Source organism: Delphinus delphis, chromosome 6 (assembly GCF_949987515.2).
Source record: "Delphinus delphis chromosome 6, mDelDel1.2, whole genome shotgun sequence".
NCBI classification, from domain to species: domain Eukaryota; kingdom Metazoa; phylum Chordata; class Mammalia; order Artiodactyla; family Delphinidae; genus Delphinus; species Delphinus delphis.
This window is the reverse complement of record NC_082688.1, coordinates 10540801-10566476: the sequence shown is the minus strand read 5'-3', so window position 1 is coordinate 10566476 and position 25676 is coordinate 10540801. Positions and strand designations below refer to the sequence as shown.

The window sequence follows — 25676 nt, the reverse complement described above, 5'->3', positions numbered from 1 at the left end:
CCCCCACCAGGTTCTGTTTGTTTTAAGTACATTTTGTCTATTATCTGAATAGATAGGAAACACACTGCAAAATTCCCAGGTTGCAAAAAAGTATTCAGTGAAAAGTAAGCCTTTCTCCTTACTGGATTCCCAGCAGCTGGCTCTCCTCCTTATCCATTAATTGTGTCCATTCCCAGATTGTGCACATAAGAACACACACCATATTTGTTTTGTACACTAATCTAGCCCTCCCCAGGGGATCTCTAGTTATGAAAGAAGCTAATTTGTACTGAACACCTACTGCACATGATTCTTTAATTCAACTGAGAGTTATGGACCACCTGACCTTGTGCTGAGCCAGTGGTTCTCAAATTTTAAATCCCCTGGAGGGCTGGTTAAAAACCACAGATTGGGGACTTCCCTGGTGGCGCAGTGGTTACGAATCCGCCTGCAAATGCAGGGGTCACGGGTTCGAGCCCTGGTTCGGGAACATCCCACATGCCGCGGAGCAACTAAGCCTGGGAGGCACAACTGCTGAAGCCTGCATGCCTAGAGCCTGTGCTCCGCAACAAGAGAAGCCACCGCAATGAGAAGCCTGTGTACCGCATCGAAGAGTAGCCCCTGCTTGCCGCAACTAGAGAGAGCTCACGCGCAGCAACGAAGACCTAATGCAGGTCTTCGTTGCAAAAAAAAAAAAAAGCAAATTGGATCATTTCACAGCCCTGATTTTAAAAAACCTTCTTTAAAACAAACAGATTGTTGGGACTTCCCTGGCGATCCTGTGGCTAAGAATCCACGCTTCCGCTGCAAGGGGCACGGGTTCGATCCCTGGAGAAGGAAATAAGATCCCAAAAGCCGCACGGTGGGACCAAAAAAAAAAAAAGAAACACACAGATGGTTGGGCCCCACCCCTGGAGGAGCTTCTGCCTCCTTAGGTTGAGGCCTTATATTTGCATGTCTAACAAGTTCCCAGGTGATGCTGAGGCTGCTGGTCCAGGGACCACACTTTGAGAACCACTGAGCTAGCTGCTTGTGGACAAAGTATGTGGACAGGAAGGCCTTATTCCTCTCCCACAAGAGAAGGCATGAACAGACACAAAGAAACACATACCAACAATATAGTTCATAAAGTGATAGATTCCATGAGGAAAATGAAGAGGGTGGAGGAGTGCAGGAAGGGGAAGTGCTGGAAAGTAAGGATAGGGTAGGCGTGGAAGGTAGCAACACTTGAGGGCACAAATCAGTGTTCCTTTTTGAGCAGTTGAAGTTTACAAAGCCAGGCAAGCACACACAAGAGGAGGCTTCTTGGGCTCAAGGGAGGGGTAATCTACAGACGTAGTGAGGAGAGGTTAGAAAAGGGGGTCCACTCCCCCTCACCCCCACCCCCACCCCCACGGCGTGCACAGAGGCAGAAGGACTTGTAGAAGTGACTGAGTCGTCCGCGTTGAGATCCGAGGGCAAATCCGAGAGAGGAGAGTTGGAGAAGGGGGCGTGATCAAGAGCTGTGGATTCTGAGAGGGTAGAGAGGTGCCGCTTTGGATTGGGTTGCAGGAGGGCCCAGAGACCCCAACAAGGCATTTCCATAGTGAGACTGAAGACCCCTGGAGCGCCGGGATGAGCAGGGAATTTGAGGACTGGCGACCGCAGATGGTTCCTCAGGAAAGTTTTGTTGCTCAGGAAGCGGAGAAATGAGGCGCTCCCTCAGGCGGATGGGGAGGGTGTTTAAAAGGTTGCAGTGCTGGAGTTTAGTTGGGGGTTGATGGGAGAGATCTCGGAGGGAGGAAGAAATGGAACATGCAGGAGAGAGGGGTCTGAGCCTTGAGAAGGGTAGAGCTGGCAGGGTCTGAGTGTTCAGAGAACTCAAAAGTTTCGCCTGCCCTGGAAACATCACTCATCTGAAATTTACAACCAACTCCAAAAGGAAAGCACTATTTTCCCCGTTTAACAGACGAGGAAACTGAAGCTCAAAGAGGTGAAGAGACACGTCCAAGGTCCCACATCTCAAAGAACAGGACCTCACTCGGTGTAGGGAGCCCGCGCTCCTCTCACTACCCCCGCTGCTCCTGCGGGCTCCGAACAAGACCCTTTTTTGTGTCCTTACAGGGATGCCCTTTGGAGAGCCGCCCAATGGCAAAGAGGCCCGGCTGAGAGCGGGCCCGCGGGGTGGGGTGCCCCCCCTTCATCCTAGCTCCGCCCCCAGCGGCGCGGGAGGGGGCGCGGGGCGGGGAGCAGCGGGCAGACGCGGGGCGCGCGGGACTGGTAGAACTGGCGGCGGCGTCCGGCTAGCAGTGCTGCCCGCGCTTCCCGGCCTCCGCGCCCACTGTCCGTGCCCGCCTTGCCCGTCCCACCATGGCCGCAGCCGCCCTCCCGCCCCGGCCTCGGCCCGGGCCTGGGCCCCGGCCGCTGCCTCTGCTCCTGCTGCCTCTGCTGCTGCTGCTGCTGCTGCTGCTGCTGCGTGCCAGCCCGGTGCGCGCTGACAGTAAGGTACGTGCGGCCCTCCGACTAGGGCGCAGCTCGGCGTGTAGCCTGGCGCGAGGGGGCGCTGTGGCTGGGGGTGCCGGCTAAGCATGGTGTCTGGGCCAGGAACAGAGGACCCAGAGAGGGGAGACTTAACAGGGAGGCCGCAGGGGCAGGGACCCTGGGAGAGGAGTGCGTGGGGGAAGAAGGGCTGGAGATAGATGGCAAGGGTGCTTGGGACCCCGAGCCTCTGGAAGGGGAGCTGGACACAGTCCAGTGCGGGGAGGAGGTCAGTACTGAAACCCCGGGCCAGGGAGAAGGGGTACTGGGAACTTAAAGGCAGCCCAGACAGGGAGATGCAGTCCCCAGCCTAGGGAGGGGATTCCCAGGAGCGCTGGGCAGGGGCAGCCTGGAGATCTGGCTCAAAGTTTCCATGGGAGGCTGACCCACGTGGAGACAGACCCCCGGGTAACTGCTACCTAGCGACCCCTAGGTTTGCAGCAGGCCCTGGGCCAAGGCTTTCAGGCCATACGTGGGACCCAATGAACCCAGCTGGGCTGGCCACTCTCCTGACCTCTGGGTGTTCCTGCCAGAGATCTGATGCACCCTCCAGAAGACACGGTGTCTCCAGAAGTGGCTGAGCTGCTCAGTTATAGCTGAAAGGATCTGCTCTGGTGTCAGGCAGACCTGGGTTCAAATTCCGCCTCCGTCTCTCAGCTGGTGACCCTGGGCCTTTATGATCTCTAGATCAGTGGAATCAGGCCTGGGTAGTGCTTAGCAGCACTCTGGCACCTAGTGGGTCCAATAAATGATACTGTGATTTTGAAATCTTACCACAGAGACCCCAGAAGGGGGTGTGATCCAGAATGTAGAGAGGAGAAGCACTTAGAGTGAGTCAGAGCAGGGACCTCTTGAGCATGTTCTAGAAATGACCCGGTGAGGACTGGGTTGGGACTGGGGGCAAGTGAGAGGCAGGAGGGAGGTACTGCAGAGCATGAGAGTAAGAGTGACTTCTCTTGATGTCTCTCCAGCCTCTTTCCTGGGTAGGAGGTGAGGCTGCCCTGTCCACAGGCAGGTAAAGGGCAGAGGTCACTAGCCACATGGTAAGTATATAAGCAGTGGGCACTGGCAAACCTTCAGCCTGAAGATTCAGCTCAGGGTATGCAAACAAGTGAGCTGCAGCCCTAACCACGTGCTCCAAAGACGAGGAGGGAATGAGTATCATTCCCATTTTACAGATGGGGCAATTAGGATGTATAGAAAGACAGCTAGCTTGTGGATCAAAAAACCTAGGTTCTGGCCCTTTGTTGTTTTTTGTCTGTGTGACCTTGGGCAAGTCACTGACTGTTTCTGGACCTCTGGACATCTGAAAAACATTGTCTCCCCAACTTCCCTTCCGTATAGGGCCTTCTAGGATTCCCTGACCTGGCTCAGGGAGGGGAACAAGTGAGCAAAAAACCCCAGCTAACCTGGTCAGCACTCTGCCACCTCTCATCTCTCTGGCTGGGAGGAATATTTGGTCTTGGGCATCCTCTGAGCCATGCAGAGAGCTGTAGAGCTTGTGGGGGAGGGCTCGCATTCAAAGCAAAGCAAAGACAAAGAAAACCCAACACCCTGTTTATGTAGTGAGTCAGCCAAACACTTGCTAGGCTGGGGGTGTGTGTGTGTGTTTATTTGTCCCAGGGCAAGCTGGGGCTGGTGGGGTGGGGAGGCACATCCTAGAGTTTGGAGGGTGAAGCAGCTGGGGAACTCAGCACAGCCCTCCCCCAGACACCTCCCACCCCACACCACTCAGCCAGCTGGGAAAAATAAAAATCAAGTGATGGGTGAATTTACTCTGCATTCCTCAGCACAGTCGGACTCCTGCTGGCTCTGTAGAGAGAGCTGTTTTCATTATCACCCTCCCTCCCCCAACAATCCTCCTTCCTCTTCAAGCCTGTCCTATTTTCTGAGGGTGAGGGGAGAGCCCTTTGGAAGGCCAGTCTGGGACTTGAAATCTATCTAGGGCCCTAAAGGGTTAAGTTGGCCCCTCCTCAGACTTCCTGCTCCTGGGCGGTCCAGCCTCACCTTCTGCCCAGTACTTTCAGGGGTACAGGGGCAGCTCAACCCCAGTACTCACCAAGGAACTCTGTGGTCTTGGCCAGCTCCTCACTCAGCGTGTTTCAATTTTGTGTTTATAACAAGGTCTCTCCTAAGCAGGACTTGGGGTTTCCATCTAAGGAAGTGCTTTGCCCGTCTTGGGAGTGGGAGAAGGAGTTCACAGCTTCCCTGGCATATCTGAGGGGCTGCCCAGTGTGAAGGTTAGGATGGACAGACAGGTAACCACGTGAAACCCAGGCACAGCACCAGAGACCTCTGGGAACCTGCTTTTTGCTGCATGTCCTAGGAATGTGGCTAAGAATTCCCCATCTCTACCTCAGTTTCCCCATCTGTGAAAGGGCTGCTGGCACCTCATGTTCCCCATGCATCCTGGGGTGGGAAGGGGGTCTTTGGTCAGCCCTGCTGCTTATCAGAGGCCCGAAGACAGTGGGGAGGCCAAGGCCTGTGGCAGCTGGGCCAGGGCAGCAGGAGGGCTAGCACAGGCAGGCGGTGGTGTCCCAGGCTGGATCACATGTTCCCGGCGAGGCCGGTCCGGGAGGCTTAGGTGTTGCTGCCCCTCCACTCGGGGAGTTGCTGCCTGTGGGTGTAATCGGAAACAGGCTCCAGAGCAGGCGAGGGCTGCACAGTGATGGAGTCCTCCTTCTGCACACACAGAGTGTGGGACCCAGTGAGGCCCCGCGGGCTCTCTCTGCAGGGAAGGTCTTGCTCCATCTCTCCTATTGGCTGGGGCACGGGAAGAGCATCCTGGGCGCCAAGCCCCTGCCCAGGATTTACATTCAGGATCTCACACAACACTCTAAGACTTCAGTGCTCCCTCCCCGTTTGACAGACTTGAACACTGAAGCTCAAAAGAGTCAGGTTGGGGCTGCTGAAAAATCCAAGATAGGGAACTTGGGGAGTTTGGAGATTCCTGGGACTCTAGGATTCTCAGCCTTTAGTGGGCATCCAAATACCTGGGGAGCCTGAGAGAGTCTGAGTGAAGGGATGTGGAGTAAGGACAGGGCATCTGCATTTTCCAAGTCATTCCACCCCAGGTAATTCTGAGGCACATCTCTAGTTGAGAACTCATGGAGGTTTGTGGAGCAGGAGAATAACAGATCAACAAAAAGGAGCTTTTGGAAGGTTAATCCAGCAGAGAGGTGGCTCCTGTATTGCCCAGGTAGCAGCTGATGCAACCTGAGCTTGGGCTGCGGCCAGGGAGTAGAGACCAAGAGATTGAGATAGGAGATATTTAGAATGAAGCATCCATCGGAAGAACGTGACTGATGGGTTCCAGAGTAGGAAGGAGGCTCAGAGACCTGGGTTGGGCAGGAAGGTAGGTAGACACGGGTTTGGGAGAAGATGCTGGGCCCAGTTTTGGATGGATTAAGTTTGGGGTACCTTTGGGGTGCATCCAGAGGGAGGTGTCCAGCTGACCATGGGCTCTAGGGGAGGTCTTTCCCTGCAGGAGGACATGGAAACTGTCTCTCAGTGAATCTGGGCTGGCCATGAGAGAATAGGGAAGATTCAACCTCAAGGTGACACAATTTGAAACTGTTCTGTTTCTAGAACATTTTATCGGTTGAACCCCCTCTTCCCCATTCTGGCCAGATTTATCCATCTCCCTTCAGAAATATCAAGTTCACCTTCTCGCCATCTTATTGCGGGATTTCCTTGCAAATTGCTAGGGAGCTTTTTAAGCACAAGTCACCCGCACTCCTGGGGGCTTCGGCAGCAGTGTGTGCTGAGCAAGCCTGCAGGGAGGGATGGGGGGCTGAGGCAGCAACTCCAGCCCTCAGGCCAAGGGCAAGGTGGGTCAGGCTCAGTGGGAGCCCCATTTCCCCTGCCCCACCAAGGCCGGATCCAGGGCCAGCATCTCTATCCCAGCTCAGTTGCTGGTGGAGAAGCCCTTGCCTGGTGATTACTGGTGGTCATAGGAGGAAGAGCATGTGAACTAAATTTTGGAGTCAGCCTGTGCTGTGTGACCCTGGGCAAGCCCCTCATCTTCTCTGATGCTCAGATTTCTTCTCTCCAAGATGGGTTCGTGGTGAGAGCAAAGAGGTAGAAAATGATGTACAAACGTGAGGGAGGGTTATTGGGAGCAACTTCAGTAGCAAGTAGACAACAGTTGTTCTATGCCAGGCACTCTGCATGCATTGACTCATTTTAGCCTCAGGACAAGCTTATGAGGAAAGGAGTGTTATCCTCCCCATTTTACAGAGGAGGAAGCTGAGGCTCAGAGGGGTCAAGGTCATGCAGGGAGGACACGTGGGAGCTGGGATTTGAGCCCAGGCCTGGCTCCTTTCCATGGTGCTCTGCCGCCTCCAGTCAAGCAGCACAGGACATAGTAACCACAGGAGGTAGGGGCCTGCCTGGGCTCCTGGCAGCCGGGGCTGGAGCAGAGGCCCTCTTCTGACTCCATTCCTGACTCCTGGCCTGTGTCAGGGCCTTGGCCGCCCCCATCAGGACGTAGCACCTCATCTGAGGAGGGAAGGAATGTTGCGGTCTGATGTGGAGGCCGCTGCTGGTGGGGATGGGTGTTGGATTATGGGTGAGTCCTGAGGAAGAGGCCTCTCTGGCCTGGCCACACAGAACACACACACATCCCCTCACTGGGCTCTTACCCCAACCTGGGGGAGTGGGTGGGGGGTGGCTAGGGGTTCCAGCGGAGCCGGGAAGGGGGCCCAGAGTCTCAAAGAGAAGGCAGGCTTACCGTAGTAGCAGCGATCTAAAGAATGTACAGCATCCGAGCCTGGCTGTCCGCGTTCACAGGCGGGGAGAATTGCCCAGCAGAGCCCAGGGTACACTTCGCCCACAGACAACCAGGGACAAAGCTTCCACCCGTAGCCACCTCCTTCCCCACACTCATCCTCCAGGGGACAGCAAGTCTACCCACCCTGGGCTCTGATCCCCTTGAACAAGTCATTTGATGGCTCCAGGGCTATTTCCTCATCTGGAGGACACTGCTAAGAATACCTACCAGTGCACCCACGTGGAGAAACAAAGGGAAAAACAAGCCCCTGTCAGGATTCTTGGTGGTAATAATAACAACTACAACATATTCCTGGTATTCCGTCTCTCAGTTCTCACACAGTCCTTTGCTGGGTACGCACTAGCAGTACCCTAATTTTACAGATGAGGAAACTGAGGCACAGAGAAGTTAAGTAATCTACCCAAGAGCACACAGCTGTAGGTGGCCCATGGCTGTGTTCCTAACCACTGCCCCACACTTCCCCAGCACTCAGTGAGTTCTCAGTAAATGTCTCCTCCCTGGGCTGTGCACCCCAGGCTTGCTTCCTCCACCCACCGTCTGTCCACAGAGCAGCCTGAGCGAGTGTCCCATGATGCAGATCTGACCCTGGCTCTCTCCTACTTAAAACCCTTCATGAATCCCCAGTGTTTTCAGGAGTAAGTGCAGATCCTCAGCCAAGTTTCAGGGCCCTCCACGAGCGGCTCTACCACCCCCAGCGTTAGCTCCTGCCACCCAGACTCTCTGCAGGCACCAGCCAGTCAACCTCCTCCAAGCTTCCAAAGTGCCAGGCCCTTGCTTGTCTTTGCATATATGACTTGCTCTCCCTGGAATGCTCTACTCATGCTTAGAGATGTCCCCTGGGGTGCCCTCCTCTGAGCAGTCTTCATGGGTGTCTTTTTCTGTGATCTCAGAGCTCACTACATCAGCTTCTCTCATGGTTGAGAAGGTCAAGGATGTACCTACCTCTATTTCTTCTGCACCTCCAGCTATCACTCAGAGTCTGGCTGAAGCCAGGGGTTCAAACAGGTGTCTGAGGGCTCAGAGCAGAAATGGAGTGCCTGCTGCCCTTCCCCAGAGGGCCCTGGGACACTCATGGGGACTGGGCTTGGCAGAAAGCCCAAGGGAGCCTTGATCTCACCTGGGTCCTGGTGGCTTCAGTGAGAGCTTAGTAGCCATGAGGCCTGCGGTGTTGGTTTGTTGACAGAGCCATAAATAGCTGTGTCCTGAGAGCCTGGAAGCCCAGGATGGGCTGGCTGAACCAGCTAGGGCAGTGGCTGGCTGGGGCTCCGAGAGCCCGGCTGGTGTGTGAGGGCAAGGTAGGCTGGAGGCGGTGACTGGGCCTGGCACCTACCGCTGATCTCACCAAGCTGAGTCTTGCAGGCACAAAGTCCTGCTGCCCCAGGGACCAGTGACCACACTTAGACACTGGGTATGTGGCCTCCCAGGGTGGGATTGAAGGAAAAGGGAGGAGGGAAGGGAAACCACTAAATGGAGGTCATTTGAGCCTCACTATGAAGAGGCCGGGTATGGAGAGTCATCCATTTTACCACTGAGGAAATGAGGCTCAGAGAGGTTATGTAACCTGTTTAAGGTCACACAGGATGTGGGGAAACAGATTTGTAGGAGACGCAGCATAAACCAGTGATTTCTATCTGGAGGCAGATATCCAAAGCTGGATGTTCCCAGGTGAAGCTGTGTGAACTTGTGACTTCTCCTCTCTGAGCCTCTGTTTCTTTAGCTGTATTAATAATGGCTCACACTTAAGACACACTCACTATTGCTTAGGCTCTGTTCTTTACCTATATTAACTCTTTTAATCCTCACGACAACTCCGTGAGGCAGGAGCCCATTTTACAAATGAGGAAACAGAGGCACAGAAAAATTGGGTTGCCCACAATCTCACAGTTACTGGCCTAGGCTCCAGACACCATGCTCTCAGCCCTGTGCTCTAGAGTGTCTGTAAAATACGGGCTTGTTGATCCAACAGATATTTCCAGGGCTCCTACTATCAGCCAAGCAGGCACTGTTCTGGGGATATAGGAGGGAACTAGACACAAGTCCCTGCCTCTAAAGGTGCCTTCAGTAGAGTTGGGGAGACAAAAAATAAGAAAACACAGATATTTCAGATGGTAGTACATGCAATAAAGAAAAGCAAAGCCACTAGATAAGGGGACAGAGAGAAATGGGAGGTGTGTGGTCAGGGAAGGCTTCTCAGAGGAGGTAATGTGTAAGTTAATGTGAGGGAATGAACTCAGGGAATATCGGAGGGATAGGGGTTTCAGGATGAGGGTACCAAATCTGCAAAGGCCCCTGAGGCTGGAGTGGAGTGAAGGAAAGAGTGGCAAAAGGAGGGCCTTGAGGGAGGGTGTCAGCTCACATAGGTCTTGAAGGCCAGGCTAAGGACTTTGGAGATAACGATACCCCCCCCCATGCACAGATATTATTAAAGGGTGTAACGCACCTGAAACCTGGGATGTAGTAAGTGCTCCGTAAAAGGTCTCCATTCATATTTTTTTACTGTTGTGGCAAAATACACATAACATAAAATTTACCACTTTAACCATTAGCAAGTGTACAACTCAGTGGCATTTATGCAGTGCATTCATAAAGTTGTGCAACCATCACCACTACCTAGATCCAGAACATTGTCATCACTCGCTCCAAAAGGAAACCGTGTACCCACTAAGCAGACACTCTCCATTCGCTCCTCTCTCTACATCCTGGGAACCACTAATCTGCTTTTTCTCTCTATGGACTTGCCTATTCTGGATATTAAATAAGTGGCTCTTTCATTTAGTATAATATTTTTCAAGGTTCATCCACGTTGTAGCATGTATCAGTACTTCATTCCTTTCTGTGGCTGAATCATATTCCATTGTGGGGCTATACCGCACCTTGTTTATCCATTGATCAGTTGATGGACATTTGGGTTGTTTCTACCTTGTGGTTATTGTGAATGGTGCTGCTGTGAACATTCCTGTACAAGTCCTTGCTTTAACACCTGTTTTCAATTCTTTAGGTATATACCCAGGGGAGTAGAATTATTGGGTCACATGGTAATTCCATGTTTAACTTATTGAGAAACAGCCAAACTGTTTGTCACAGCGGCCATTACTCTTTTCATTGTTGTTATTATTATAAGGTTTCTATTTCCTTGTAAGGAAATTTGTTTCCTTCTCAGCCCACTCTAATGGTGCCCCCAAAGGCCAGGGGGGCCGGATCCTGCTACCTGTCCCTCCCTCTCCTTCTCTCCCCCTCCCTCCAGCGCTGGCCTTCGGCTCACCGGGGCCCCTCTTGCAGGTGTTCGGCGACGTGGACCAGGTGCGCATGACCTCGGAGGGCTCAGACTGCCGCTGCAAGTGCATCATGCGGCCGCTGAGCAAGGACGCGTGCAGCCGGGTGCGCAGCGGGCGGGCGCGAGTGGAGGACTTCTACACGGTGGAGACTGTGAGCTCCGGCACCGACTGCCGCTGCTCCTGCACCGCGCCGCCCTCCTCGCTCAACCCCTGCGAGAACGAGTGGAAGATGGAGAAACTCAAGAAACAGGCACCCGAGCTCCTCAAGGTAGACTTTCTGGAGTAAAGGCCGGGATGGGACCGCACTCCTGCGTGAATACCTAGCATAGGCTGGCGCTGGCTATCCCTCCAATGAAAAGGCCACACGTTCTAAGGCAGGGGTCCCATTTCACAGGTGAGGAAGCAGTGGCTCCCTGAGAGGAAACCAATTCCTGCCTAAGAGCATTCGGCCAGTCAGCGATGGAGGCAGCATCCTTTGGCTAGCTTACCTGGATAGAGCCCTTTACCACCTAGTAGCATCTATCCCAGTGTCCTGTGGTTTACCCAACCAGGTCATGTGTTAGCACCTCCATGTAGTATTTTGTGGCATTTGATTGTTTTTTATGTAATAACGTTTCCCATATTCACGTACCGCCTTCGTGCCAGACGTTGTGCTGAGCTCTTTTCTTTTTTTTTTTTTAACATTATTTCTCTAAATTCTTAAACCGTTTTGTGAAGTATGGGATCTTTGTCCTCATCTTAGAGGCAAGAAAACTGAGGCTTGGAGAAGTTAGGTAACTGGCCCAAGCTCTCACATAATGACATGCAGCCGCAAGTCTACACCATATTTTTATGTAAATTTTGTGCTTATAGTCCCCTCCCCCCACCCCACCATAGGAAGATTAGAAAGAGGCGCCACCTCTAGGTGTCACAGCCCTGTGCCGGGCCCACCACCAGGACCCATGGCTTGGACAGGCATGTGCAGGGAGACCACAGTCCCCCATACAGCCCAGCACCTTCGTGCCATTCACACCATGCGCAACTCCGTGCTTGGCGGGCCTGGTGGGGCTGGGATGTGAACTCACGGCCTGCTGTGTCCAAAGCATGTGTTCTAAATCACCCTGCTCTCCTGTCTTCCTTTCTGTAATAGCCAGATAATTTGGTGGCTTTTGAGAGGATCCTTTTCTTTTATAATTCCTTCCAAACATGTGTCTGTTTTGCCCTTTTCGTGTCAAGAACTGTGAAGTTGACTGAGATGTTACCCTACTTGTAAGCTAACAAGTTAGCCTGCTAGTTTCATGGACGCTGGCAGTAGACACGAGCCAGAGACAAAGGACTTTATTACTCACAGTCGCCAGAGTGTCTCCACTTTCTTGCACTGGTTCTCCCACTCACTTCCCACAGGGTGATGCAGTGAGGGCCAGATAACACCTGCACACACAGTGGGATGTTTTCCAAGAGAGGAGCCCCAACTTAGAGAATCCAGATCTCTTATAATGAGCACCAAGCACACCTTCCCTGCTCCAGAGGGAAACACTCTGGATGCTCCAAGGCTGTTCACTCTGCAACAAGATGGCCTGGAACAAGGACAGTCAGTGCCTCTGCAGGCAAGACATGCAGAAAAGCAAGAGGCCTGGGAAGAACTGTCTCCCAACATTTGGCTAAAAATGTTTTCTTTAAATTTAACTTTAGTTTTATTTTTGTAACTACTGGATGGATACCAAAACTCTCGAAGTTGGGGGTGGCGATTGAATTTTAGGCCAAGTGGCCTCTTGACAACTTGGCAGTTCCTGGACCACACTGTCTCCCAAACCCAGTAGGGCCCTGCAGACTCCAGGCACTGAAGCCATAGGCCAGTCTTCAGTTACAGGGACAAAACCAACTTTTGCTCAAATCCACTTCTCAACAACTGAATTGTAAGCATACTTGACATGAGGATAGACAAAACCTTTTCCTAAATGCTGGCTAATTTAATCCTTGCTACAGCCCTTTGGAGAGGGAACTTATGTTCCCAGCTTTACTTGGGGGAGGAATCTGAGGCCCAGAGAGGAACTGTGACTTGCCTAACATAACACAGCAAGAAATTTGAATCCAGAATTCTCTGCTGTGTCCCCTTGCCCAGTGGAGAGGTCACTGGGCAGTTCTCTCAGCCGGGAGCTGTCCCTTCAGTGCACAGCAGCCATGGGGGGTTTTATTCAGCCTTAAAGGACTGGAGTGGGGCAGTGGTGGGATTAACCCAGCAGGAGGGGTCGTAGGAGGAACACAGAGAAGATACTTCGCCTCCTTGATACTGTAGGAGTATAAGTGAGTACCCGACAGGTACCCAGTGAGCCCCAAGAGGAGAAGTGGACAGAGGCAGTAGGAGACAGAGCTGAGGCCCCTCTCATTTGACTAGGCTCCCCCTCCCTCAGTGGGCAGCCCCCCCCAGGAGAGGAGGTTAGGGGAAGCCACTGCGGAGGGGAACAGGGCAACCCACCCTATACCTGCCCCTGTCTCTACCCCAACCCTTCCCCTCAAGCTAAGAACTGCAGCTGTGATTTAGCCTTAGTTGCATGGCTCTGAGGAGGAAGAATGGGATTCTAGATTCCCTTTCCTTCTGGACCTGAATTCAGCATGGCCCCACCCTTGAGGAATTCCAGTCCTATGGGGACACAGCTCCTGACCCCAGTAATGGCAGTGCGGTCAGTGCCGGGCCAATGGACGTCCCAGGGACTGTGGGAACCCAGAGGAGGAGGTAACATTACAACTGGGCTTTGAGGGATGTGTAGGAGTCCCTCGAGCAGAGCAGAAATAAGAACATTCTGGGTGAGAGTAAGTGGAGTGGGTGTGACCCAGGGTGCCTCCCTACCCTCTCTTTGCCCCAGCCCCACTAGCCGCCTGTCAGTTCCACACTGTACTTCTCAAACTATATGTGGTGAAAGACCAGTTTTTCAAACAATCTGTCAAGAACTGGGAATTCCTTGGCGATCCAGTGGTTAGGACTTGGCGCTCTCATTCCCAGGGGCCCAGGTTTGATCCCTGATCAGGGAACTAAAATCCTGCAAGCCACGTGGCTCGGTCAAAAATAAAATCTGTCAAGAACAAACACTCTTGTAAAATACTGTAAAAATGAATTGTTAGGAAAATGAATTGGAATAGAAACAGACACTCAAAATACAAGTCCAGTGTTGTATTATTAGAGTCTACAGATACAAAATTTCTCTGTCAAATGGCTCTGAAAGTTTATAAAAGCCTACGCTCGCTTTTTGTAATTATTTTATCACAGACTGGTAACGAGCAGCTTGGACTTGTGCTGGTCCGCAGACTACATTTTGAGTTGCTCGGCTCAAACACACCATGTGTCTTCACACCTCCAGCTCTTTGCACGAGCTGTTCCCTTTGCCTGGAGTGTCCTTCTCCGGCCATCGTTGTCTGATTTGTGCTCCTTCTTCAGAGCTCAGTTCAAACAAAACTTCCTGCTGGCAGCCTTTACTAAACCACACATACTCCCAGACAAGGTCAGTGCCCCATCGTTAATGACCTGGGCACCTGTGTGTGTTCCCACCTGCATTCCCCGATCCAGGCACCTCTGTGTTACTCTGCACTCCTTGACAGCCTGTAAAGGACCATGAAGGCTCGTGTCTGTATTGTCATCACTGTCCTTAATGCCTGACCCAGAGTGAACATTTGCTGAGGCCGAAGAAGGTGGCAGGGGCAGATCAAGAAGGGCTTGAATGCCAGGGTCAGGAGATAAGTAGTCACACTTGGGCAGTGGGGAGCCACAGCAAGTAATCTAGCAGGGGAGAGACCCATGGTCAAAGTTTTGGTGGCCATGAAGGCAGCAGAAGTGAAGCTAGGAGGTCCCATTTAGCCGCCTGGAATAGTAATCATCATTGCTGGTATTCACGAAGGCCTTGCTGTGTGCCCATTCTGAGCTGAGCCCTATCCAGACGGCACTGCTCCGCTCCACAACCCTGCTGCCCATTTCACAGAGAAGGAAGCTGAGGCCCAGGAGAGTCTCCGTGCATGGTCCTCAAACTGAACTCCACAGAGCCCTGGGGTACCATGCAACCCCTCGGAGTCTGAACAAGGCTGTAGGGGAGCAGAGAAGACTCGAGGCCCTATCCCTTCTTCCACCAGAGCCCCCCACCCCCTTTTTCTGTTTTAGAGATCAAAGTCTATTCAGAGAAGAACTCTCTGGCTTAAAACAGCTTGAACACCCCTGGGAGAGTGGGAATAAAACTGTGTTGGAAACAGCTGGCCAAGGCCAGACAGGAGCACCACCATGCTCAGGCCCTGAGAGCGCGTACAGGGGTGGCTGGAGGAACCACCCGCTAGAAGCAAGGGAGAGCTGATCTCCCAACCGGCGCCTTGTGCCAAGGTTTCCCTGACACTCTCGCTGGCATCTTGGCCACTCTAGCTAGGATGCTGGGCTACTAGATGCCCACACCAATCAGGCATTGCCTACAGGCTGCCCCAGGAGGACGTAGACTCCCAGGCATTTTGGTGGGCAAATGGCTCTTTGAAGAGAGTCACAGATGCAGACTGTTAAAAGGAGGCACATGGAAGCCAAGGCTGGGCACAAGAAACAGAAGCAGGGATCCAGGGGATGTGGATGGAGCTCCCCCCGTGTCCACTGCACACCTCGTGGGGTCGTTCAGGATTAAGTGAAATGGTTCATTCAAGCCCCTATGCAGTGTCTGCCATATGGAAGTGCTCAAAAGCGCTTTTCTTGTGTTTATGAGCAGGCTGGGTCTAGTCAGGCAGACCACTCTGAGGCTCTGGGGTTCACGCTCTGGTGGGGCTCCTTTTGCACCCTCTGTGCCTGGCCGCGTGCTGTGCCTTTTCCCTAACCCTCACCCTTCCCCGGGCAGCTGCAGTCCATGGTGGATCTCCTGGAGGGCACCTTGTACAGCATGGACCTGATGAAGGTGCACGCCTACGTCCACAAAGTGGCTTCCCAGATGAACACGCTGGAAGAGGTAAGGGCAGGGCTCGAAACAGAGGCCAGGCTGGTGCAGTGCTGGCGGCCAAGGGCAGTGTCCGAAGGGGCCTAGGTAATTCTGTCTGGACCCTGGTGGCTGTTAGAAGCTGGACTCCTGCAGGGAGCTGGGAGAAGGAGATACAGGCCACAGGGTCCAGCCTTTGAGGAAGAGGTCTGACTGGGCCTCAAGGGCCTGTAGGAAGCTGGAAGGCTGGGTGGAGAAACTGAGGCACCTGCTGGTTGTATGAAAGAGGTGCAGAGGGGGCTGAAACTTGCAGTCGCCCTCAGTTCGCCAAGACCAGGGCCCATATATTGCACAAGTCTGGGGCAACCATTCGCATTGTGCAGGACCGGCCAAGCCCACGGGGGCCAAGCTCGAGGTAGCATGGCTGTTCAAGGACCCACCTACCGTGGAGGCAGAGGTGCTAAGTGTCTTCTCCTGGTCAGGGTAAATGTGCTGGAGGGCTGGGCGGGTGGCTGATACTGCCCCCTGAGGACAGGGACAGAGTTGAGTGAGCATGGAGGTTCAGGCTGCAGGTTTGAGGTTTGCATCTCTGCTGGCACAGCCTGGCCTCTGCCTGTTTCCTGCATCCGGTCCCTGCTGGGCTGCTGGGAGCCTGGGGATATGCAGCTGCCAGGAGGGGCGTGAAGGCTTCCTTTCCCAGCTTCCTTTCCACAGGGAGGGGGGCACCTGGGCATCCTGTGCCCCACGAGAGGAGATTAACCCCTTACTCAGCCCAAAGTTGGGGTCACAGTGGCTTCAATTATTCAAAAAGTGTTTGGTGAGTATCTCTTATGTGCCAGGCCCATGCCAGCATGGCAGAATGGTAACAGTCGTTGCATTTCTGCTGTGCACCAGCATTTCCTGTGCATCTAGCATGCCAGGCTCTCCTGTTGTTGGTTCTACAGTCAGCCTCCTTTGACCTCTCCTCTGGTAATCTTAGGAAATGTTAACTCACTTCACGCAACTGTGAGCCAGACAATCTGGAGGGTATGTCTGCAGAGCCTGGAACAAACCAGAAATGATTTCTGCAGCCACAAGGAAATGATTTTTAAATTATCTTCTGTTTTGCATTATCTGTGCTTTGCTTCTGTTCACTAAGTGATAGCTATGAAAAAAAAAGAAAAAGAAAAAGTTTTTGCTACCACGGGGCGGGGGGGGGAGGCGGAGAGAACAGCCTCACTGAGGAGGAGACGGCTCCCTCTGCCTAAGGGAAAAACATCGCAGGAGGTCAGGCGACAATCTGGGGTCCCAGCTTCCTTCTGCTTTCTTCCCTTACATCAGTGTTCTCAACCAGGGGTGATTTTGCTCCCCAGGGGACAGCTGGCACTATCTGGAGGCATTTCTGGTTGTTACAGTTTGGGGGAGGTGGGTGGCGGATGCTATCGGTCCTAGCGGGCAGAGGCCAGGGACGCTGCTAAACATCCTACAGTGCACAGGACAGCCCCACAGCGCCCAAATGTCAGTAGTGCTGAGGTTGAGAAACCTGCCTTACACAGTGTGCCTTCTGTCCACCCTGTGATCCAGGTGGGAGTGGGGCTAGGGGCTGCTAAAGCCAGGCAGAGTCCCCAGCAGTAGGGAGACAAAGAGGCAGGGCAGGAGAACAAGAGGAAGAGTAAAGGTGGGGCTTGGTGCGGTGGGAGGAGCCAAGCCTGCCCAGGAGAGAAGTCGGAGGCCTGGAGACTAGGAAGGGATCAGAGACCGTAGCAAAACCCCACAGAGTTCCGGTGTTTGAGTATTTTATTAAAAAGAGGTATTTAGGCTTCCCTGGTGGCACAGTGGTTGAGAGTCTGCCTGCTGATGCAGGGGACACGGGTTCATGCCCTGGTCCGGGAAGATCCCACATGCATCCGGAGCCTGTGCTCCGCAATGGGAGAGGCCACAACAGTGAGAGGCCCGCGTACCACAAAAAAAATAAAAAAAAAAAAATAAAAAATAAAAAGAGGTATTTATGTATTACTTGCTAAATTAAAAGGTAATTTTAAAGTAGCAAAAGATTGGTAGCAACTTAAAAGGTGGATCCATAAGGGACTGGCTAAATACATTTTGGCCCATCCATACAGTGGAAACTGTGTGGCGAGTAAAAGGTATGGGGAGTGCTATATATACAGATATGCAAGAGTTCCCAAAATAGGCTAAGTGAGAAAGCAACGTGCAAAGGAAAGGAAGGCAGGGAGGAAGAGAGGGAACGCCCTGCCCGTTCCCCCAGGCCCTGCTCAGGAGACTGGGCAGCAAAGCCTGATGGCAGAAGCTGGGGTGTCCCCCCGGGCTGGGGACAGTCAGAGGCTGGAAAGGTCTTGGGTCCCGCCCCCACAGAGTATCAAGGCCAACCTGAGCCGGGAGAACGAGGTGGTGAGGGAGAGCATGCGCCACTTCAGGGAGCAGCTGGGGCACTACGAGAACCACTCAGCCATCATGATGAGCATCAAGAAGGAGCTCTCCAGTCTGGGCCTCCAGCTGCTGCAGAAGGACGCAGCCACGGCGCCCGCCGCTGCCCCAGCCCCCCGGCCTGGCAGTAAGGCTCAGGTGAGGCTAGGGCTCTTGTGACGGGCCAGAAGGTGGGTGGGCTGGGAGCACAGTGTGCCAGGACCTTGGCCCTGAGGGCCAGCTGGGTGGGGCTTCGGGGCTGCGGGCTGGGCCGAGGGCTGGCACGGCAGGGGAGTTCGTGGCAGGGCGGGGGCAGGGGCTGCCTGCTGCTCAGTGAGCCGTCAACACAGGTGAACTGGGGGCAGACGTGGGGCTCCAGCCCAGGGACACGGTTGTAGAGATGACCCTCCCTGCCTGGTCCTGGGGAACCAGGACGGCTGCGGCAAAACCACTTCTAACCTCCCCTGCTGCGGCTGGGCCCCTGCCTGGGTCAGGCCTGCTCATGGGTAGATGGACAATGCCTTGGGGACCCCAGCCGACTAATACCACTTCATCCAACCCATCCTGGGGTGGAGAACTCCTGCAGCAAACACCCAGCCTTCCATATTCAAACTCAGCGCACAAAGTGAGCAAAGGCCCTCACCAGGCTGAGCCACCAGACACACAACACACCTTCGGGCAGATTTGAAAAAGGCCCTCTTGTAGGCAGACATGCTGCAGAAAAGGCTCTCCCACAGGCCAGATAAATTAAAAGGAGGAGCCCCCTTTGGGTGGATAAATTGTACAAAGGCTCCTTCCTGTGACAGACACGTACCAGGGTGTGCGGCTTGGCAAATGGAGTACAGACTAGACTTCAGTCCCATTCGTGCCCTTTTGACCAGTTCCACATGCAGGATACAGCCCACCACTCCCACAGCGGCCTTGTGTTTTGGTGAGTGGAGGAAAAAGGGAGCTGACTTCTTCGCAGACATTATCTCAGTTAATCTTATAGCCACCTGCGAGGAAGGATGCTCGTCGCCAGTTTGGCAGATGAAGAAACACGGAGTGGGGTCACTCAGAGAAGGTGGCTGTGTTGGAACCCGGGCCTGCCTGACAGCCGAGCCCACGCTCTTCCTCTCCACCCCTCAGCCTCCGTGCTGACATTTTGACAATGGGGCTATTTGTGTCTGCAGCAGGGACCACCTAGATGCTGATAAAGCAGGGAGGAAGCCTAGTGTCTTGACCCAGAGCTGGCTTCCTGCTCATTCGTGTGCCAGTTCCACAGTAAGAATGAATCCCGTTTGGGCAGTGGCACAGAAGGTCTAGATCCTGTACTTACTGTATCTCCTAGAGACCCTGCCTAACAATGGGTGATGTCACCGGCCCTAGGTTCTTGTGCCAAGCCAGCATCAGAGGCATTTAAAAGGAAGCAAAAATAACAAAATTCACAAAATGTTAGAAACAGCATGCCCTCAGGTCAATGCCCCGGTGACCAACCATCCCAGTTTGCCCGGGACTGAAGGGTTTCCCAGGATACAGGACTTTCAGTGCTAACACTGGGAAAGTTCCATCACACTGTGATGAACTGGTCACCCTGCCTTGGGGCCTGAGAACCTCTCCCTGCCCACACACAAAGATCAATGAGTGAGAGGGACAGGGATGGGAAGCTGACTTCCCCAGGGAGCACACCGTTGTAGTCTACCCCCAGCGGGGAGTGTACAGGAGTTGGGAAGTAGAACAGGAATCTAACCTATCAGGCTGGGCTTCAAGCCTGCAGGGGAGCTAGAGAGCTGAGTGGAGAAACTGAGGCACACCCCAGTCATGAATGTAACTATGGGAGGAAAGCTGTGACTTCATGAGCACCTGGGATGCAGGGCCAGGAGCAACATGGCCATTACCAGCCCCCACATGCTGAGCCTCCTGACGCCCCGCAACATCCCTTCTACCATCCTCCAAATCTGAGACTTCCCTTCTCCCCCAGGACACAGCTGGAGGGAAAGGCAAAGACAACAACAAATATGGCAGCATGCAGAAGAGCTTTGTAGACAAGGGCCTCCCAAAACCTCCTAAGGAGAAGCTGCTGAAAGTGGAGAAGCTGAAGAAGGAGGGCAAGGGCAGACTCCCCCAGACCACAGCCAAGCCCCGGGCCCTGGCCCAGCAGCAGGCTGTGATCCGAGGCATCACCTACTACAAGGCGGGCAGAAAGGAGATGACCGAGGCCATGGCTGGTGAGTCAGAGGAAGATTGGAACCTTGGGGAGTGGGGGCCCCTACAGGGACCCAGGGTCTTCTCTACAGTCAGACTGCCCCAGATCTCAGCTCCATGGGTTACCTGTTGGTGCCCTTTGCTCGTCCTGGGGTTGTTGGGGATGAAATGATCAAATCAACACAAAGGGCCACTCAGTTCCTCTCCAGTAGTTATAGCTGTCTCCACCCTCACTGGCCTTTTCCTTCTTCATTGAAAGATGTGCGGAAGGTTCACTATGTACGTGCTGTACCTTCCGGACTTTCTGCCTAACACGGAGCTCACAGTCTAGTGGGAAAAAGCAAACCCATAACCAGGCAGCTGCCTCTGGTGGGCGGGCAAACACAGGGAACAGACCAGCGTTCTGGGAAGTGACCTGGGGCCTTTGAGGCACCTCCCATTTCCAGACTGGCCTTGGAGTGGATGGCCTCTCCAGCACCTCCCACTCTTTTCTCCCCAAAGAAGAGCCCACAGACTCTTGTATCTTTCTTACAGCTCCCTGCCCGATCACAGTGAAGGACAACAAAATAATGAACCGAGAAACAAGAGACAAAATTTCCAAGAGTTCCCAAATTTCTGGGCCATCCCCACTGGTGTGGCTCCTGATTCTTCCCCTGAGCCCCTCCCCAGATGCCTGCTCTCCTCTGATGTCCCTGAGAGGTGTCCCAAGCCTGCTCCCGCTTCCAGGGTCCTGCTGACCACCTCCTCCAGTGAGGTTCTCTGCCCAGCCCATGCCCAAGGGGGCCAGGGGTAGAACTGTGAGGGACCAGTCTCCCAAGAGCCCCCTCAATTCTTGGCCTCTCAGGGCTCAGGGGCCTCTTCTCCCAGCTCCTGGTGCCAGCTGCTGGCTCTGAGTCCTGCCAGGTCAGCCTAGCCACGGCATAGAGCCGCTGACCCCTGGCCAGGGCTCTGCCCAGGAACAGCTGCAGGCATCTGACTCTGCCAGTGAGGGCCGTGGGAACAAGCCCCTGCCCTGGCAGGCTGCCAAGGCTGGGCCCCACTGAGGCCTGCTGACCAGAGGGGGTGCCCGCATTCCCGAGAGACTCTAGGGGCTGCTCCACAGCAGGGCCTGGCTAAACCTCCGTGCAAAGAGGAAGCCCAGCAGGGAGAGAAAAGGAAGAAGTCAGGTGATTGTCTTGGAGTCAAGGGGCCTCAGTGCATCTCTGGGGGCCACACCATCACGGTAACAACAGCACCATTCCTTTGTCTCTGGCATCACAGCCTGCGGAGTCCTTTCACACATGCTGTTGCACTTGATCCAGCAGAGGAAACAAGCTCTGAGAGGTGAAGTGACAGCCTCCAGGTTTCACGGCGAGTTAGTGGGACTGGAACCCAGAGGCTGAGGAGTTTTTGTCCCCTGCGCTGTGCCACTGAGTCTTTCCCTACCCAGACCCCATCCATTCCAACCCAGGAAAGCGTGGGTCAGGGAGGACGCAGAGATGGCCCCAAACCAGTCCCACGGAGCTGAAAAAGTCCTCCTATCAGCAAAGCCCGTGCCAGCAGGAGTGGAAGAAGTGGGGGAGGGATGCCAAGAAAGCTGAGAGATGGGAGATAGGAGATGAACGAGGGGGCAGAGACAGAGAACTGGGGTCCAGAGGTGACGGGAAGCTGGCTGCACCTGCCCTGCCCTACCTGAAGTGGCAAATCCTGGGTGAGAGAAACTAGAGGGTGTTTCCAGGGCAGCGGACTAGGAGAAAGTCTGTAAAATGGGAGCAAGGGTGTCTGCCTACTGGAATTGGATCCAGGAAATGAAGGAATTGGTACAAAGGGACATTGAGGGGGGAAAGGGGTCTCACATCTGGCACCTCGTATTTGCCAGGATCTGTGCAAATGTCTTGTGCACATTTTCGTCTAATCAACACAACAGCTTGACGTGGTGGACCTCATGACTCATTTCACGGAAGGGGAAGCCGAGGCCCACTGAGGCAGGGGACTTGGCCGAGGCCACTCATCTCAGGGGCCTATAGCCAGTCTGCTGACCATGAAGCCTTCCCCACCTCCCACTTTTCAAGGCCTTTCACTCCTTAGGGGCCACCCGCACATCTCCCCCATGGCCCCAGCGCTGGGACCCAGTGGGCCTGGACCCCGGGCAGCGGCAGTGCTGCTGGGATGTGAGCACAGGGTCTTCTCTCCACAGATAACGCCCTCAAGGGCACTTCCTGGCTGGAGCAGCGGCCGCCCCGGGTGGAGGGCAGGCAGCCTGAGCCCAACTCAGCAGAGCGTGAAGAGACTGGGCCCAGGGCCTCTGAGGGAGCGGACTTGGCCCCTGGCACCCCTGCCTCGGATCCCACCCCCACCCCTACCCTGACTCCCATCACCAGTCCCCTGCCCACCACGCCACCTTCACGCCCAGAAGTCCCCAGCCAAGGTGAGTAAGCCTCCCAGGGGTCAGCAAACTACAGCCCGTGGGCCAAACACAGCCTGTAGCCTGTTTTTGTACAGCCCTTGAGCTAAGAGTGGTTCTTACATTTTTTAAGGGTTGTTAAAGAATATGAGGCAGAAGTATGTGGTCTGGAAAGTCTAAAATGTTTGCTATCTGATCGTTACAGAAAAAGCTTGACAACATTAACAGTGAAACAAGGTAGTGTTTCCAACAAATTCTTCTTAAAACGTCACCTAGAACCCCATCATCAAATCCAGCAACTATTTTCACTTCTGTATTTCCTCTGTCTAGTCTTTGGCCGTTTTTATCTCCATGTTTATAGTTTTGGCTTGTGTCTTTGGTAGAAATCTTCCTCATTAAGTCATCGATGGAGCCCGTCCTTCTGGAGGGCATCTTGGCTATCTGTGATAACAAGACAAAACCATTCCCTACTTTGGTCCACGTGCATTCCACTTCTAGGAATCTCTTTCCTAAAGGATCCATCAGATATGTGAACAACAGCTGCAGCTTAACTGGTTTCCTTGCAGCCTGTTTCTAACGTCAGAAAACTGAACATAATCTAAAGGCCTAACACTGAGGGGACTGGTTAAATAAATTCAAGGGCGCAGCTGTCTGGCGGCCTGGTGGAACCTTGAGATCACATCATTAAAAGGCCATTTAATGATGTGAGAGATTGCTCAGTGGAAGGAAAAAACAGGATACCTAAAACTGTATATTCAGAATCATGTTTTTTTTTAAGTATGTCTGCATGACTATACATGCAGAGAAAAAAAAGGAAAGGAAGGAAATACAACATGTTTAAAAATTTCTTTGAATAATAGAATCTTGAATGATTTTTATTTTCTCCGTTCTCCTTTTCTGAATGTTCTGTGTTTTCTACAATGATCAGACATTGCTTTGATCACGAAGAAAGAAAAAAGAAATACATAAGGCTGCAAACAAAACCTCAGGAGGGATTTAAGTAAGACCCAGATAACGTTCCCAGGACTGTTGCTCTGGCTCAGCGTCTGTGGGTCTGTGTACCAAGTGCTGCACCCCTTGCTCCCCACAGGCAGAGAGACGAGCTGCGAGGGCACCCTCCGGGCCGTGGACCCCCCTGTGAGACACCACAGCTATGGGCGCCATGAGGGAGCCTGGATGAAGGACCCCGCTGCGAGGGATGACAAGATCTATGTCACCAACTACTACTATGGAAACAGCCTGGTGGAATTCCGCAACCTGGAAAACTTCAAGCAAGGTCAGGGACCCCTGTGATGGGAAAGGGGCAGGTGTGGGTAGCCTAGGGAGGGTCCCCCATGGAGACTTGGCCCTCCTTTGCCTTGTGGTTTCCTGTGGTCCAGACTTCCCCTGCCTGGCCTAGCTCTGAATGGTCAGCCACCACAAGAAGAGGAGTCTGGGGGCACCCCCTATGTGCTGGCCCCAGGCCAGAAGCTGGAATGCAACAGCAAACAAGATGGACATGGTCTTGCCCTCATGAGTGTAATTTACTGTCAAGGGTAACAATGCTTAGAATTTCCACTTGTTGAGTGCTTATTATGTGCTAATCACCAGTGTGTATCAGCTCATGATATCTTTGAGGTGGGGGTTATCACCCTGTTTTACAGATGAGCAGAGCCCCAGGCCTTACAGGACCTTCAGGTCTGGGCAGGGAAGGGCAGAAATTTGGTTATCAGATCTGGAACATGATGAGGGGAAAGGGTCATTTAGACATGAGCTGCCCTCCAGAAATGCACAATCTGATGTGCATGGCAAAGGCTTCAAGAAACAATTTCAATATAGTGCTAGAGGGAGGCCTCGGGGGCTATGGGAACCCAGCCTGGAGATCAGGGAAGACTTTCCAGAGGAGGTGATGCTGAGGCATTCCCCAGGCAGATAGGATGGGAAATGGCAGTCTAGGCAGAGGAAACAGCGTGGGCAAACGCCCTGAAACAAAGCACAGGGGCTGGTAACAGCCTGTATCTAAATCCTGGCTGTGCTGTTCCACAACCAGTGACCTTGAACCCTCTGAGCCTGTTCTCTCCCCGGCAAATGGGATAATAGTAGTACCTCCTTCATGGGACTGTCTTGATGGGATCAGATAACTGGCCCAGCTCCAGGCCCATAGCTCACTCAGTATCCTTGCTGGGCCGCCCAGGAGCCCTGGTCCCTGGCCTCCCTGCTCCCTGGGGTGGGCTGGGCTTTTTCGGGAAGCTCTGGTGCGACCTTCCGCCCTCCGCACGCAGGTCGCTGGAGTAACATGTACAAGCTGCCCTACAACTGGATCGGCACAGGCCACGTGGTGTACCAGGGCGCCTTCTACTACAACCGCGCCTTCACCAAGAACATCATCAAGTACGACCTGCGGCAGCGCTTTGTGGCCTCCTGGGCGATGCTGCCCGACGCGGTGTACGAGGACACCACACCCTGGAAGTGGCGCGGCCACTCGGACATTGACTTCGCCGTGGACGAGAGCGGCCTGTGGGTCATCTATCCCGCTGCGGATGACCACCACGAGGCCCAGTCCGAGGTGATCGTGCTGAGCCGCCTGGACCCCGGCGACCTGTCGGTGCACCGTGAGACCACGTGGAAGACGTGGCTGCGGCGAAACTCCTACGGGAACTGCTTCCTGGTGTGCGGCATCCTGTACGCCGTGGACACCTACAACCAGCGGGAGGGCCATGTGGCCTATGCCTTCGACACGCACACGGGCACCGACGCCCGCCCGCAGCTGCCCTTCCTCAACGAGCACGCCTACACCACCCAGATCGACTACAACCCCAAGGAGCGAGTGCTCTACGCCTGGGACAACGGTCACCAGCTCACCTATACCCTCCACTTCGTGGTCTGAGCGAGACCTGGGCTCACGGGAGAGGAGTGGCCGTGGGCATGGGGGGCTCCCCACAGTGACTCCTGCAAGGGACTCCCTCAGCAAATATTTATTTACTGGGCCCAGGCCTGGAGCTAGGTGCTAGGCAGTGGGCACAGCCAGCGTCAAGCTTCCTCAGCACTCAGTGGAGTAATAATCACTTACATTTGCACAACACTGCCAAGAGCTTCATGTGCACTAACCCACTTAATCCTCCTGACACCCTTGGAAGTAGAGACAGTTAAGCCCATTTAACAGGTGAGGAGACTGAGGCCTCACTTTGGATCCGGCAAGCCCATTTTACAGATGAGACCTGACCACGCTCTACCCTAACCTCTCCCCTACCTCCAAC

The 25676-nt window shown here is 53.8% G+C and overlaps 1 protein-coding gene across 1 annotated transcript; it reads left to right on the top strand.

Moving 5' to 3' along the window:
• Positions 1-2254: 2254 nt before the first annotated feature.
• On the top strand, positions 2255-25564 carry OLFML2A (olfactomedin like 2A). The gene is made up of 8 exons (XM_060013303.1): positions 2255-2463; positions 10568-10831; positions 15396-15503; positions 17823-18032; positions 19834-20080; positions 22234-22464; positions 23531-23716; positions 24702-25564. Exons 1-8 carry the CDS (start codon positions 2329-2331, stop codon positions 25304-25306), a joined length of 1986 nt encoding a protein of 661 aa, XP_059869286.1. The 5' UTR covers positions 2255-2328; the 3' UTR covers positions 25307-25564.
• The last annotated feature ends 112 nt before the right edge of the window (positions 25565-25676 follow it).

Excerpts from the sequence above, each read along its gene's own strand:
- OLFML2A (XM_060013303.1), top strand. The coding sequence starts at position 2,329 with ATGGCCGCAGCCGCCCTCCCGCCCCGGCCTCGGCCCGGGCCTGGGCCC. Across the intron at positions 10,832-15,395 it reads AGGCACCCGAGCTCCTCAAG|CTGCAGTCCATGGTGGATCT; the intron begins GTAGACTTTCTG and ends TTCCCCGGGCAG. Across the intron at positions 20,081-22,233 it reads GATGACCGAGGCCATGGCTG|ATAACGCCCTCAAGGGCACT; the intron begins GTGAGTCAGAGG and ends TTCTCTCCACAG.